At 58.4% G+C, this 13396-nt stretch overlaps 1 protein-coding gene across 1 annotated transcript in view; it reads left to right on the forward strand.

Annotated features, from left to right (window-relative positions):
- The first annotated feature begins 1626 nt into the window (after positions 1–1626).
- TNRC18 (trinucleotide repeat containing 18) overlaps positions 1627–13396 on the forward strand; it is a 43945-nt gene continuing 32175 nt past the window's right edge. Inside the window, 4 exon segments of the mRNA XM_065732886.1 lie at positions 1627–2056; positions 2058–2232; positions 9850–9975; positions 10120–11919. Coding sequence (XP_065588958.1) covers positions 2033–2056; positions 2058–2232; positions 9850–9975; positions 10120–11919 — 2125 coding nt within the window. The 5' untranslated portion in view covers positions 1627–2032.

Raw genomic sequence — 13396 nt, forward strand, 5'->3', positions numbered from 1 at the left:
GTCCCTTTTTTATTCCCCCCCGATTTTTCCCGTCCCTTTTTTATTCCCCCCCGATTTTTCCCGTCCCTTTTTTATTCCCCCCCGATTTTTCCCGTCCCTTTTTTATTCCCCCCGATTTTTCCCGTCCCCTTTTATTGTTCCCCCCCCCCCCCCCCCCCCCCCCCGATTTTTCCCGTCCCTTTTTTATTGTTCCCCCCCCGATTTTTCCCGTCCCTTTTTTATTCCCCCCGATTTTTCCCGTCCCTTTTTTATTCCCCCCCGATTTTTCCCGTCCCCTTTTATTGTTCCCCCCCCGATTTTTCCCGTCCCCTTTTATTGTTCCCCCCCCGATTTTTCCCGTCCCTTTTTTTCCCGATTTTTCCCTTCCCTCTTTGTTTTCCGACGATTTTTTCTTCCTTCCCCCCTTTTTTCCCTCGAGTTTTTCTTTGCACCCGTTTTTTTGCTTTTTTCCGCCTTTTTTCTCCCTTTTTTCCATTTTTTTCCCCGATTTTTCTTCTCTTTTCCTCCCGATTTCCACTGTTTTCTCCCCTTTTTTCTCCCCGGTTTTTTTCCTTCCCCTCTTTTTTCTCCCCCGGTTTTTTTCCTTCCCCTCTTTTTTTCCCCCCGGTTTTTTTCCTTCCCCTCTTTTTTCTCCCCCGGTTTTTTTCCTTCCCCTCTTTTTTTCTCCCCGGTTTTTTTCCTTCCCCTCTTTTTTTCCCCCCGGTTTTTTTCCTTCCCCTCTTTTTTTCTCCCCCGGTTTTTTTCCTTCCCCTCTTTTTTTCTCCCCCGGTTTTTTTCCTTCTCCTCTTTTTTTCTCCCCCGGTTTTTTTCCTTCTCCTCTTTTTCCCCCCCGGTTTTTTTCCTTCTCCTCTTTTTTCCCCCCCGGTTTTTTTCCTTCCCCTCTTTTTTCTCCCCCGGTTTTTTTCCTTCCCCTCTTTTTTCTCCCCCGGTTTTTTTCCTTCCCCTCTTTTTTCCCCCCCGGTTTTTTTCCTTCCCCTCTTTTTTCTCCCCCGGTTTTTTTCCTTCCCCTCTTTTTTCTCCCCCGGTTTTTTTCCTTCCCCTCTTTTTTCTCCCCCGGTTTTTTTCCTTCCCCTCTTTTTTTCTCCCCCGTTTTTTTTCCTTCCCCCCTTTTCTTCTCCCCCGTTTTTTCTTGCCCCCTATTTTTTCGTTTTTTTCCCACTTTTTTTCTCCTTTTTCCTCTCCTTTCTTTTTTCATTTTTTCCTTTCCTCCCTTTTCCTCCCCGTTTTTCTTCCCCCTTTTTCTCCCATTTTTTATTTCTTCCACCTCCCCTTTTCATCCATTTTTCTTCCTTCCCTTTTTCTCCCCCCTCTCCTCTCCCCTTTTCCCCTCCTTTTCCCTCTTTGTCTTTCACCCCCCCTTATTTTTCCCCCCTTATTTTCCCCCCTATCTCCCCGTTTTCCCCGTCTCTCCCCCTCCCCCCCGCTTTGTTTCCATCGGAGCCGCCTTCGTTCATTTGAGCCGGGGCTGGCGGCTGTGCCGCGGAACCCTCGCACCGAATAACCGCACAGAAGGGGAAGGATTTACGGGCGAGCTCCGTGCGTCCCCTCCTTTGTCCTCGCCCTCGGCGGTGCCGCTGTGCCCGCTGTGGGGGGCGGCTCCGCTCCGCTCCGCGCCATTATCGCCATTATTTTTTCGGCCCGTTTCCCTTTCATTTTATTCTTTTTTTCTCCTTCGCTTTTCCGTCCCACCCCGCGATTCCTGCCGCGTATTCCCGTTCGCTTTTTCCCTCGCTTTTTCCCCCCCCTTCCTCTCCGCTCTGTCCCCCGGGCGGCTCTGGGGGCCGCTCCCCGCTTCTCACCGCCGCCCGCTCTGTGAGCACCGAGCCGGGGGCCGGCACCCTGCAGCGCGCCATGGCACGCTCGGACGCCTTGTTCCTGAAAACCGTCCTGATTTTTCGGGGGAGGAGAAGCGGCAGAAGAAGGACAAAAAAAGAAAAAGGAAGAGAGGGGGGGGGGGGGGGCGGGCGGGGAGGGAGGGGGAGAACGCGGACACCGACAGCGATCCGGGAGACTCCTGGAAGCCGGCGAGCGGATGATGGATGGCCGAGACTTCGGGCCCCCCCCCCCGCTCGGCGCACGGCCCCCCCCCGCCGCTGCTCTCGGGGCTGCCCATGGACGGGCACCGCCTGGCCGCCGGCCGCCTGCCCCCCACCGCTCCCCTGGCCGCGGGGCTGCCCGCCTTGCAGCCCGGCAAGTTCCTGGCGTCGGGCATCGGCCTCCACGCACACCCGGGTAAGAGCGACGGGAACGCTGCGTGCGTGTGTGTGTGTGTGTGTGCGCCCCGGGTTCGTGCTCGGCTCCCGATGAGCCGCGCTTTAAAACCCGGCTCGTGGATGCCCGTGCTTTAAACCCGCGGGTGTCTGCGCTTTGAAACCCCGCGTGTGTTTGCTGCTGAGCGCCGGGTGTGCGTGCTCCAGAGCCCCGAAGAGCTCTGTGCTTTCAGGCCCGTATACGGGCGCTGCCCCGTTCTGTAATCCGTGTGTTTTAGAGCCCTGCGCTTTAACCCCGGTTGTGTGTGCTCTGCAGTCCCAGGTGCTCGTGGACCAGAGCCCTGCGTACCCACACTTTGAATCCCATGTGATCCTTGTTACAGAGCCCAAAAACCTGTGCTTTAGCCCCCGGATCTCTGAGCTTTAAACCCTAAACAGATGTGCTCTAAGACCCCAGCACCCGTGATCGTGAGCTGCTGCTACCCGTGTTTTGGAGCCGTGAATAGATGAGCTTTTAAACCCCAAATATATCCGTGCTTTCGAGCCCGTATATGTGCGCTCTGGAATCCCAAGTATCCATGTTTTGGAGCTCCAAATATTCATGCATTAAACCCCAAACAGACGCAGTTTAAGCCCGCGCTTCAGCCCTGAAGGTCTGTGCTTTTAACCCCACAAATGCATGCTCCCAGACCCAGATAGCTGCACTTCAGATCTCAGTTCTGTGCATTCCGGAGTCCCAAATCCTAATGTTTTACACCCTAAATATCCGGGTTTGATGTGCTTTAAAACCCCAAATGTGTGTGCTTTAGAACTCCAGAAATGTGAGTTTTGGGGCCTGAAGGTCTGTGTTCAGAGTCCACATACACGCTCTTCCCCAACCCCAAGGATACACGCGTGCAAGCACAGATCCGTGTGCTGCACAGTCCCCCAAAACATGTGGTTTAGAGCCCCATAAATCTATACTTCAAAGCCCAAAGACCCACACTTTTAACCCTAAATACACGTTGTCTGGAACGTCATATATCTGTGCGTTAAACCCCGAATACCCGTCCTTCAGATCCCAAACACATCTCCAACCCCGCACGTCAGTGCTACGAACCCCCAGCAGTGTGTGCTCTGTGTGCATGGGGAGCCCCAAATCCACGCCCCTGTACCTGGAGAGGAGAGGAGTGGGGTGGGAGTGGGGCAGAGCTGCTGTGAGCTGCGGCATCGCTTCGGGAAATCTCAGCTGGGTGGAAAATCCCTGCGTGGCCGTGGGGCTGTCCCTCCGAGGGGAATGGGGGTGGATTTGTGGGGAGCGAGGTGGGGCTGTCCCCCCCCTCCGTGTGATTCTCATGATTGTTTTCATTACAACGTTGCTGTGTTTTTGTTCCACGGGCGTGCCACGCACGGGGCTGTTTAAAGGAAAGAATCCTTTTCCCTCTCCGTTTTCCTCCCGCAGCACTTTCTGTGCTCTCAGGGCTCAGTCTCCCACGGTCCCCACTCTGAGCGGCTGCGTTCGGGCACATGGGGACTTTGCCCCTCGGTTTTGCCTTGCTGCCTTTTTATTCCCCCTTCTTCCTCCCCCCCATTTTCTTTCTCCCCTCTTTTTTCACTCCCTTTCCTCCCCTTATTCCACCCCCCCTGGCTTTTATCCCTACCCCTCACCCATTTTTGCCCCTTTCCCCCCCAGCCAGCTGTGTGCTGGATGGCAGCACGTTCGTTCCCAGCCTGGGCCCCATGCTTTCCTCCTGCAGCCATATACCTTTGCCATTGAGGGGAAGCACTGAAGCCCCATCCCGCTCCTGTGGCCCGGCAGTGGGGTTTGTGTTTCAGTGCAGCGTCCTGAACCCGTGGGTCGGTGTTGTGGTGTCACTGTGTGTTTGTCCTTACTCTGCTGCTGTTGGTGTTCGGTGTTGGTTGTTTTCTGGGATGGGAGCCATGCACAAGGGGTGAAGGGCAGCGGGTGGGAGCTGGTGCCTTTAATAGAGCGGCTCTGGCCCAACTCTGAACCTCCTGTGGCTGTTGGAGCCGTCCCAGTGCTCTCCTAAAATAAATATCTGCAAAAACAGTCAAAGTAAATGCCCCCCAGCCCGGGGTTCAGCAGAGGGGGAATTGCTGGGGGTGTTTTCCTGGTACTGGGAGTATTCTCCCGGGGATGGGCAGTGGGATTGGGGCTGCAGATGGAAGGGGATGTGGTGTGTGGAGCTGGGGGTGGTGTCCAGCTCTGTCTCTTCCCAGCTCCACCTCCGTGCTGTTCTTGGCAGCTGCTGTGTGTGTGGGGGGGTGGAGGCTGGATGGCTTGCAGAGGGCTGACTGTGTTCAGGCTCAGTAGTAATAACAATAAAAATCTGCTTTCCCCGTGGACTGAGGTATTCTTTCTCGGGTGGGTGTCCGGGCTGTGTGTGTGTGTTTCTGTGCTCCTGACACACGGAGCTGTGTTGGGGTATGTACAGCGAACTGCAGACGTTTATTGGGGCACTGCTGCCTCTGTGGTCCAGCTGCTCCCCCCCTTTTTTCAGGGGAGCATTGCTGTGCCAGCGCGGCCCCACTGCAGCTGTCCTGAGAAGGGTGGCAGAGCAGCAGAGCCGTGCTGGGGCTGTGGGTCTGTGCGGTGTTTTTGGGCGGTCCCACGGGTGTATGTTGCCCTGAGGTGGGTGTTTGGGTGCTTGGTGATGCTGGGTTGGTGTCTTGGCTTTGGAATGGTCTCTTTGGATTTGCACTGGGAATGAAATGAAGGGGGTTGGGACCTGTTGGGGTGGTTTTTTGTTTTGCTGTCTGCTGGGGTGGGTTATAGGGTGGCATTTCTGTCCTGCTGGAGCTGCGTGCTGCCCCTCAGCCCCATCCGGAGCGCTCGGTGTGGGCTGCAGGAGTGCACAGGGCACAAGGGCTCACCCGGACCGGGTCCCGCAGCATCCACACTTATTTTGGGATTCTGACTCCTCGAGCTGTGCATGGCTCTGCCTCTGACCCACAGTGTTGGCCGAGATGTGCTTCATTAACTTGGCTTCGTTAGCCCTGCTCTTCTAGCAGCCTTTCTGCGCCCTGAAGCCGTGCCCTCAGCCCCGAGCTCCTTGGCAGAGCCCCAGTGACCTGGTGCAGGGGAATCCCTGCCCCGGGATGGGGGTGTGGGAAGGTCCTGGTGCTGCTCCCGGCACAGCAGCTGCTGGAGGAATGGCAGTGGCTGGGAATTAATCTTGCTGCAGGCGTGGCGAGCAGTTGTGCACCCCCTGCTCCTGCCTCCATCCATCTTCCCCCACTGCTGAGCACGGATGGTGGTTCGCTCCATCCATCGCTGCCCCCGCGCCGATCCTTTCAGCACCACCCCCTGTGGTTTTGAGTATGCCTTCACTGCATTTGGTTTAATTGCTTTTAATTAAAAAAAAATCCAATAAAATGAAGCAGTTGGCGTGCTCGGGAGGAAGGGTTTCGGAGGGGTCCGGCTCCTGCGGTGTGTGCAGGGCTGGGGACTCCCTGCCTGCCCTGGCCGGGCTGGATGGCGTTGAGAGGGGAGAGAAAGGTGCTGCCTCTCCTTACACTGTATGCACACGAAGTGGAAACCCTCGTGGTGGTCCTGTGGCATCGGGACCGGGTTGGAAATTTGTCAGGAGTCCAAAGGTTTAAATTTGAATGGGGGTTTGCATCATTCATCGGGAACTGAATTACTGTGCTGTGGCATTTCCCCCCGCGTTTATCTCCGGGTGTTGGCTGGGGACATTACACTGCAGTGCTGCACCAGGAAGGCGGTGTGGGTGATGCTCAGGAGAACGGGAGAAGAAGAGAGGCTGAACATGGGAAGGGCCTGGGTTCCTTAGGAAAAGCAGCTTATGGGATGGCAGTCCGTCTGCGGGAACACCAGCACCGGCGTTCCCAGCTCTGCGTAGCCCTGAGCCTGGGAGGTGTAGGGAGCAGTGTGCAGACAGTGCTGCCCGGCTCAGGGCGGTGTTGGGTTTCTCAGTGGGAAGGAGAGGAGGACTCGGTGTGGTCCCATTTAACCTGCTGCTGACCTGGTCTTAAGTCATTGTGGCTGAACATAGGCTGCGCTGCCTGCGGGGCACGGCTCACAGCTCTGCGAGCTCCCTGGGGCTGCTGGAATTGCTGCTGGCAGGTGATGTGGGGCTGGTGCTGAGCTGTGCTGCAGTAATGGCCCCCGCCGGGTGCCCGTGGCTCTCCTGGCACTGCCTAACGAGCTGTCCCATAACGAACGCGTGTGCATTGCTGGGTTAATTGTGCAGGAGCTCGATGGTTTTGCTGCTTCTGCACTGGTTTTGAGTAATGAGAACGGCAGCAGCAGTAGGAAGGAATTGGGTGAAGTTGCAGAGATGCACATAATGTGTGCACATCCTTGGGGGCTCCAACGTGGGCCCCCCATGCAGGACAGCTTTGTCCCCAGGGCTCGTGGCACCCGGGTGGTTGGGAGCTGTCCTGGGCAGATCAGCTCTATCAGCCAGGTGCTTCTATCCTGGGGGATTTTGAGGAGGAATGTGAGAGTTTGATGATAATGGTTTAATTTCCATCCGGTGCTTCGCAGAACGTGGAGCTGGAGGGTGCTGCTGGAGGCAGACTTGGTGTGAGGAGAGGTTTGGGGAGGTGCCCGTCGGGGTGGTGGTTTTAATGCAGCAGAAAACAGGAGGAATGTGGAGCAGCTGGGGTTTCAGGCAGGGGACTGCTGTCACCAGCAGAGGTGACACAGGAGTGTTGACACCACTCGGGCTGTTTTCACGCTTTGGGATTAATGCAGGGTGTGTGGGACCGGTCCCAGGCTGCGCAGCAATGCCTGCATGCAGCTGAGCACCCCAGGGCTGCCAGCCCCGGCAGGCAGAGATCCACGGCAGCATGTTGGGCTGTGCAGGAGCTCGCTGCTGCTTCCCCCATAGAGCTGCTCTCATAAAACTCACAGCCAGAAAGAGGCGAGGCAGCAGCCTGGCTCACGTCTCCTGCCCTCTGCATCCTCCGGGCTGGGTGGGACGTGTGCTGGGAGCTGTGGGTGCTGCTGGGGGGGGGGAGGGGAATACGCCTGGTGCTGCAGCGCTGACGCAGCCACCAGCAGTAGTAAATATTGAGCAAGAGCTGCTTCAAAATAGAGCAGCCTGGACAGCAGGGTTCCTACGTGGAGTAAGGCGAAGTGAAAAGAAGCAGTAGATGCAGGTGCCAAGCTGGTGGCAAGCTTGTTTCTGAGTTAAGGCGGCGATTTTGCAGCAGGAGGGAAGCAGCGTGGTGGTGGTGGTGGGCAAGATGAGGGGGTCAGACTGATGGGGTGAGCCCCAAGTCCTTCTGGGGATGGGCAGAATGGAGGCTGTAAACAGGCTTTGGGAGCAGCTGGCACCGTGGGGTTGGGGTCTGGGGCCGTGGGAATGCGTTTGGTGTCTCGGTGCATCTGATGCAGGGCTTTGGTGTCAGCATGGCTGCTGTGCCATGCATGGCACGGGGTCAGCCCGGCTCTGGTGCCTCGGGTGTCAGTGCAGGGAGGAGGTGGCAGAGATTGACGCTGTCAGCGCTCCCGGCTCTCAGTTGTTGTCGAGCTGTAAATGTCTGTGTGAGAAACAGCCCCGCTGTGCTGTGGGGTGCAGCAGGGAGCTGGGAAGTGGGGCCGAGGGTTCCCAAAAGGGTTCCCCTCAGCACGGTGCTGCTGATGGCACTATAGGATCGGGGATATGTGGCGACGGTAGGCTCAGATTGAAGGGTCCTGGGGGAGCGCGTTGGGCTCAGGGCCCTTGTGACCTGCAGCCCCTGGTGTCACAGCACGATGCTGGGGGAGGGGGCGAGGTGCTGGTGGTTAGCAATATTTCATCATGGCAGAAACCCGTAACGACCAACGGGCCCATGGGGGAGGGTTACTTCACCTCTTCCAGAGCCTTCTAGTGGTGGGGCTGCGGCTTCTCACAGGGCCCTCGCCCGTGGTCACCCCTGCTCAGGGCTGCACGTTTCCCTTGCAGGTGACAGTGGGGACTGGAGATTCGGACATGACCGTGCTTAGGTTGGAGCCCGGGCAGCGTGGGGCTGAGCTCCCCGTGGGGCTGAGCTCCCCACAGAGCTGTGTCCCGGCCGTGCTCCCCCAGGGCTGTGGTGTGTGGTGGCTGCGGTCGCTGCTATCTCAGCTCCCCATCGCCCGTACCCGCGTGGTGGTGAGTCACAGGGCTCTGCCTCTTCCCCTCCGCTATGTGGGGAATCGGAGATGTTTTCAGTGGGGCTGACACATCTGTGCCCGCCGAGTTCCTCTACCAGCAGCCCTCGGTGATAGCGGTCGAAGGCTCCATTGACAGTTCCTGTGCAATGTGGGTATATTTTAACACTGTGGAGATGGGTGTGTGTAGGGGCATCGGATACCCCAAGGGTGCTATTCCCACCTCCCCTTGGCTTCCTCGCCCCACGCCTGCCTCTCTTTCCACCCCGCTGGGCACATCCCTTCTTGTCCCGCTTCAGTGACTGCCCTGTCCCCGGGCACATGGCTGTGGTTTTCTCTCCCCTCCCTTCCCCTTGGCAGGAGCCCATGGTTGGGGTGAGCTGTGCGTTGCTCACTGCGGTCAAGTTTCTCCCCTTGGCATCGCTTTCTGGCACGGAGATGCAAGGAGGAAGCGGCTTGCCCGCGTGCCCGGTGCTGCAGGCCATGCCCAGGGCCACCAGGCAGCAGCTTTTGTGTGTGTGTGTGAGGCTTAGAGCAGCCAGAGGGCTGTGCAGAGGAAGGCATGCTCTGTCTGGGGGTTGTATCTGCATTAGGTCCATTTCGTGAAAGGTTTTGGCAGGGAATGGATGGGTGAATGCAGCCCAGCAGCTTCTCCCCTTGCACTCAGCAAGGGCAGACGGTGTTGCTGGTGCAGGCAGGGCTATCTAAACAACATGCGGTGCTGACCGGCTCGCACAGATGGTGCTCCACACGTGGCTTGGGCAGCTGAACTTCCCTCTCCTGGTTTTGGTGCAGTTTTGTTTGGATCCATCTGAGTGCTTGAAGTTTGAGAATGGTCATTATTACCTGCTTGCTTTCAGTGAGGCTGTAGGATTTTGGGGTGGCTTGTTGCTAGTTGGGTCTGAAGGGAAACTTGCACTGGCTCCTTCAGATTCTCATGATGGTTTTTAGGCAGTTTCTGAGTGGAATGGTTTCACCCACCAGAGAGCTGCTTCCCCTTCCCCCCGCTCTGGTGCAGCGTGGTGCTGGGTTTGCTGTGTTGCTGGGCGCCGTTTGGTGGCGGTGTCGCAGAGGAATTGCTTCCTGCAGCCAGGAGCTTGCTGGATTCCCATTTTTATTATGACCGTTCACTTACACAGTGCTGCTGCTGCTGATTTCCATGAGGACGCTGCTGGGGGCCCACTCGGCGTCCAAGACAAAAACCAGACCTGGGGGCACTCCTGTGGGCTGAGGGCTGCTCTGATGGCTTTCAGCTCCGTGTCTCTGTCCCCTGGGGTGAGATGCTGTTTTGTGCCAGCTGTTGGGGATGATGCGCTGGTGCTTCTCCTGAAAGCTAGTACCCAGTGCTGGGATGGGCTGTGTGGATTTGCAGCCCAGCTGTGGGGTGCTGCTGTGCATGGGGACCTGAGCAGTGCTCCCCGTGCCACTCTGCTGCTGTGTGTCCCTGCAGCTGGCATGCAGAGGACCAGCAGCCACAGCAGACTGTGCTCCGTTTGGGCTGAAACGTTTCCCTCTTCTCTTTCCACCTTCCTGCAGGCTTTTCCCATCTGCCTAACGGGCTCTACCCATCCTACATTCCCCTGAGCCACCTTGAGCCCCCCAGTGCTGGCAGCCCGCTGCTGGCCCAGCTGGGTCAGCACAGCCTCTTCGAGTCGCAGAAAGGTGAGAGCATCCCTGCGTGTTCCTGGGGTGGGTTGGGCTTGGACTTCTTGATCTCAGAGGTAACCTTAATGATTCTGCAGTTACACCGGTGTAGGGCTGGAGGGGTGGGAGGCCGCTGTCATCCTGTTTGCTTTTGCTCTGCAGATGGCTTCTACCTGTCGGGCCACGCGGCCCAGTCAGCCTTGCACCCGCAGCCGCCCCTCGCGAGGAGCGCGGGCGGCCACGCAGCGAGCGCTCTGCTGCGGGAGAAGGACCTCGGGCAGCTGCACAAGAGCTCGAAGGAGAGCCTGAAAGACCCCGGTGGGAAGGAGCGGGGCTGCCGGGCTGAGCTCTCCCTGCCTTTCGCCAAGAAGGAGGGCAGGCCGAAGGAGGAGCCGCGGCCCCGCAGCGTGGTAGACCTGACGCAGGACACAAAGCCTGACGGCGAGCGGAAAGTGAGCGTGGTGGAGAAGGCGGCGAAGGCGGGCGAGCGCCTGTCGCCTTTTCTGACTGAGCACGTGCCAAGTCGGGGCGGGGGCGGCGGGGAGGCGAAATCCAAGAACCCGCTGCAGAGCTCGTCCCTCAGCAACTGCAATGGCGGCGGGGACCCCGTGCTGAAGGTGCTGGGCGCCGAGCAGGACCGCTGCGCCAAGGACCCCGCACGGCACGATGAGAACGTGAGGCCTTCCGCGCATGCCCACGCTGAGCGGCTGAAGCGGGGCGAGACCCTGCTGCCCTCCGTGGGTGCTCTGCACGTCTCCTGCAGCTGTCCCTCCCCTCATCCCTCACAGCCGGGCAAAATGACGCCCGCCGCCACCTTCCCCCCTCAGCCCGTCCATTCCAGCGTGTACACCATCTTCCCGCCGGCCAAGGAGCTGGGAAGGGAGCACAAAGTCATCGCCCCCACCTTCGTGCCTTCGGTCGAGGCCTACGACGAGAGGAGCGGGCCCATCCAGATCGCATCGCAGGCCCGCGACAACAAGGCCAAGGAGAAGGAGCTGGGCAAGGCCGGTGTGCTGCAGTCCCCCCCGGAGCGCTGCCTCGCCGATGCCTCCCGCGCGCTCCTCTCCCAGGACTTCTCTTGCCACGGCGATGCCAAAAGGATGGAGGCCCTGAGGGAGAAGGGCTCGGTGATCAGGGCCAACTCCATGGCTCTGAAGAGACAGGTCGCGTCGGAGCCTTTCCTCAACCGGCCGGGGCTGGGCTCTCCGGAGAGCAGGGAGTTCCTGGCCTCCAAGGACTTGCTGAAATCGAGTCCGGAGGCGGAACACCGTCCCTGCGAACGAGAGCGCTTCCAGCGATCCAGCTCCAAAGAGGCAGCAAAGGTTTACGGCACTTTGGATTCCTCTCGGCAGCACCTGGACCACAGCCAGCTGAAGCCGCCCGAGCAGAAGTGGAAACCCTTTGAGATGGGCAACTTTGCCACCACGCAGATGGCCGTGCTGGCCGCGCAGCACAACCACGTCACCCGGGCGGAGGAGGAGGCCAAGAAGGTCTACCTGGACCCCAGCGGCCTGCCGCGTTCCTCGGTGGTGGGCTCGCGGGGCGCTGCCGACGTCCTGCACCCCACCTCCCACAGCGAGGGCTCGGCCATGCAGAGCCTCATCAAATACAGTGGCAGCTTTGCCAAGGAGACGGCGTCCCGGCAGAGCTGCGGCAAGAAGAGCCCCTTTGGCGGCTTGGGCAACATGAAGCTGGACTCTTCGCAGCTGGGCACCTCCAAAGTGCAGCAACTGCTGACTCAGCAGCCGACCAAGCAGCTCAAGAGGGACCCGGAGAGACCTGAGAGTGCCAAATCCTTCGGCCGTGAGAGCATCGGCTCGCAGGGTGAGGTGGAGGTGAGGCACCTGCCCGTCGGCATCGCTGTGGCCGTGGCCCGGCAGAAGGACAACAGCAGCAGCAGCAGCAAGCTGGCACCCAGCCTGGCGGACCGGGATCGCTCTCTGTCTCTCAGCAGCATCAAAGGTGGGTTCCCCACACGTCCTGCGTGGATCTGCAGCACGTGGAGCAGCTGCATGGTGTGGGCTGCGTGGCACAGGGCGGGTTGGGTGTACTCGGCTCCTTTTGCCACGTGTTCCCAGCCAAGTTTTTGTCGTAAACGTTGGCAAAGTGAGGACCCTTCCTTCCAGTCCTGCCCTCACCCTGGGGTGTTGTTGCAGCTGCACTGTTCCCACTCTGGTACTGGTGGGACTGTGCTCTGTTCAGTTTTGCTGTCCCATGGCCGTCAGCTGCAGTCATGCTGAACCAAAGCCCAGAGCCCACCGGAGCCTTGCTGGGGGCTGCTGGCTGGGCTTGGGGTGCTGGCAGTGGGTTCGCTTTCTCCTCACTGCTCACACAGGTGGCTGGGCTCCCATTTCCCTTCTCTGTCCACCTTCTGGCACGACTCCTTTTCATTGCTTTGACCCCCATGAATGCGGGGAGCAACAGAAACCCCAGATCTCCCCATTCCCGTCACCTCCCTTCGCCCTTGGGAGCTGCCTGAGGACATGGTGGGCAGCACAGGGCTCTGCTTGTTCTGTCTTAGCATTGCCCAGACCCTCCCAACTCAACTGTAGTTTACTGAGCCGAACTAAAAGGCTGCAAACAAGGGCTGAATTCTGGCCGGCCTGTGGGCCCGTTGCTAAGCGATGCAATTGGCTTTCAGACAGAAAACAAGACTGCTTTTCTCCTCCTCTCACCCCCCAAAAGCTGCCCCCCCCCCCCCTTTGTGTGCCAGGAGATATTCGTCTAATAACATTAGCTTGCTTGCGCTGAGTGGACGGTACTTGAATGTTTAGACCTTTTAAGAAGGAGAAAGCAGGCTTTAGTGGGCTAATCTGTAGTATTTGGCAAGTAAAATGCAAGTATTTAGTGCCGGGCATTGGTTGTCAGGGAAACGGACCTGAGCCTTTCCTCTCTGCATAACTGATTGAATTTTTCTATGCGGTCCGTGCGTCATGTTCGTGTATATGGACAGAATGATCATTCACCGTCCAAACAATCGTGGGTCTGTACAGCTAAAGGAGCGTCCCATTAGCGAGGCTGGGGAGGAATGGCACAAATGAGAAAGGCTGTGTGTGTAGGGGATGAGGAGGGGGTGGTGGAGCTGGCTGGAACAGCAGCTCGCAGGTAGCGAGATGAGGGGCAGCTGCTGACCCTGGAAGGCCCTCTGGGAGGGAGAGGTGTGTGCCAGTGTTTGAGAGCATCTTTGCTTTCTGCCTGAAGCCACTGGAAGGAGCCTGGGGAGAGGAGCTGGGAGAAATGTTGTCTTGTTGCTGCGTTCCTTCTGACAGTAAAAGCTGAGGGAATTGGAGGCCTGACAGCATAAAAACCACAGGCTGTCTGGGTTTGGGAAAATACACAGCAGGGCCCTGCTTCCAAAGGCTGCCTGACAGCTGGGGGGACTGGCTGTTTGGGGCTGTCCTTGTGCCCAAACCTTATCCAGATGCCAGGGCTGGGATTC

Source organism: Cyrtonyx montezumae, unplaced genomic scaffold (genome assembly GCF_038088225.1).
Source record: "Cyrtonyx montezumae isolate F1298 unplaced genomic scaffold, pur_monq_1.0 scaffold_16, whole genome shotgun sequence".
Classification (NCBI taxonomy): Eukaryota; Metazoa; Chordata; class Aves; order Galliformes; family Odontophoridae; genus Cyrtonyx; species Cyrtonyx montezumae.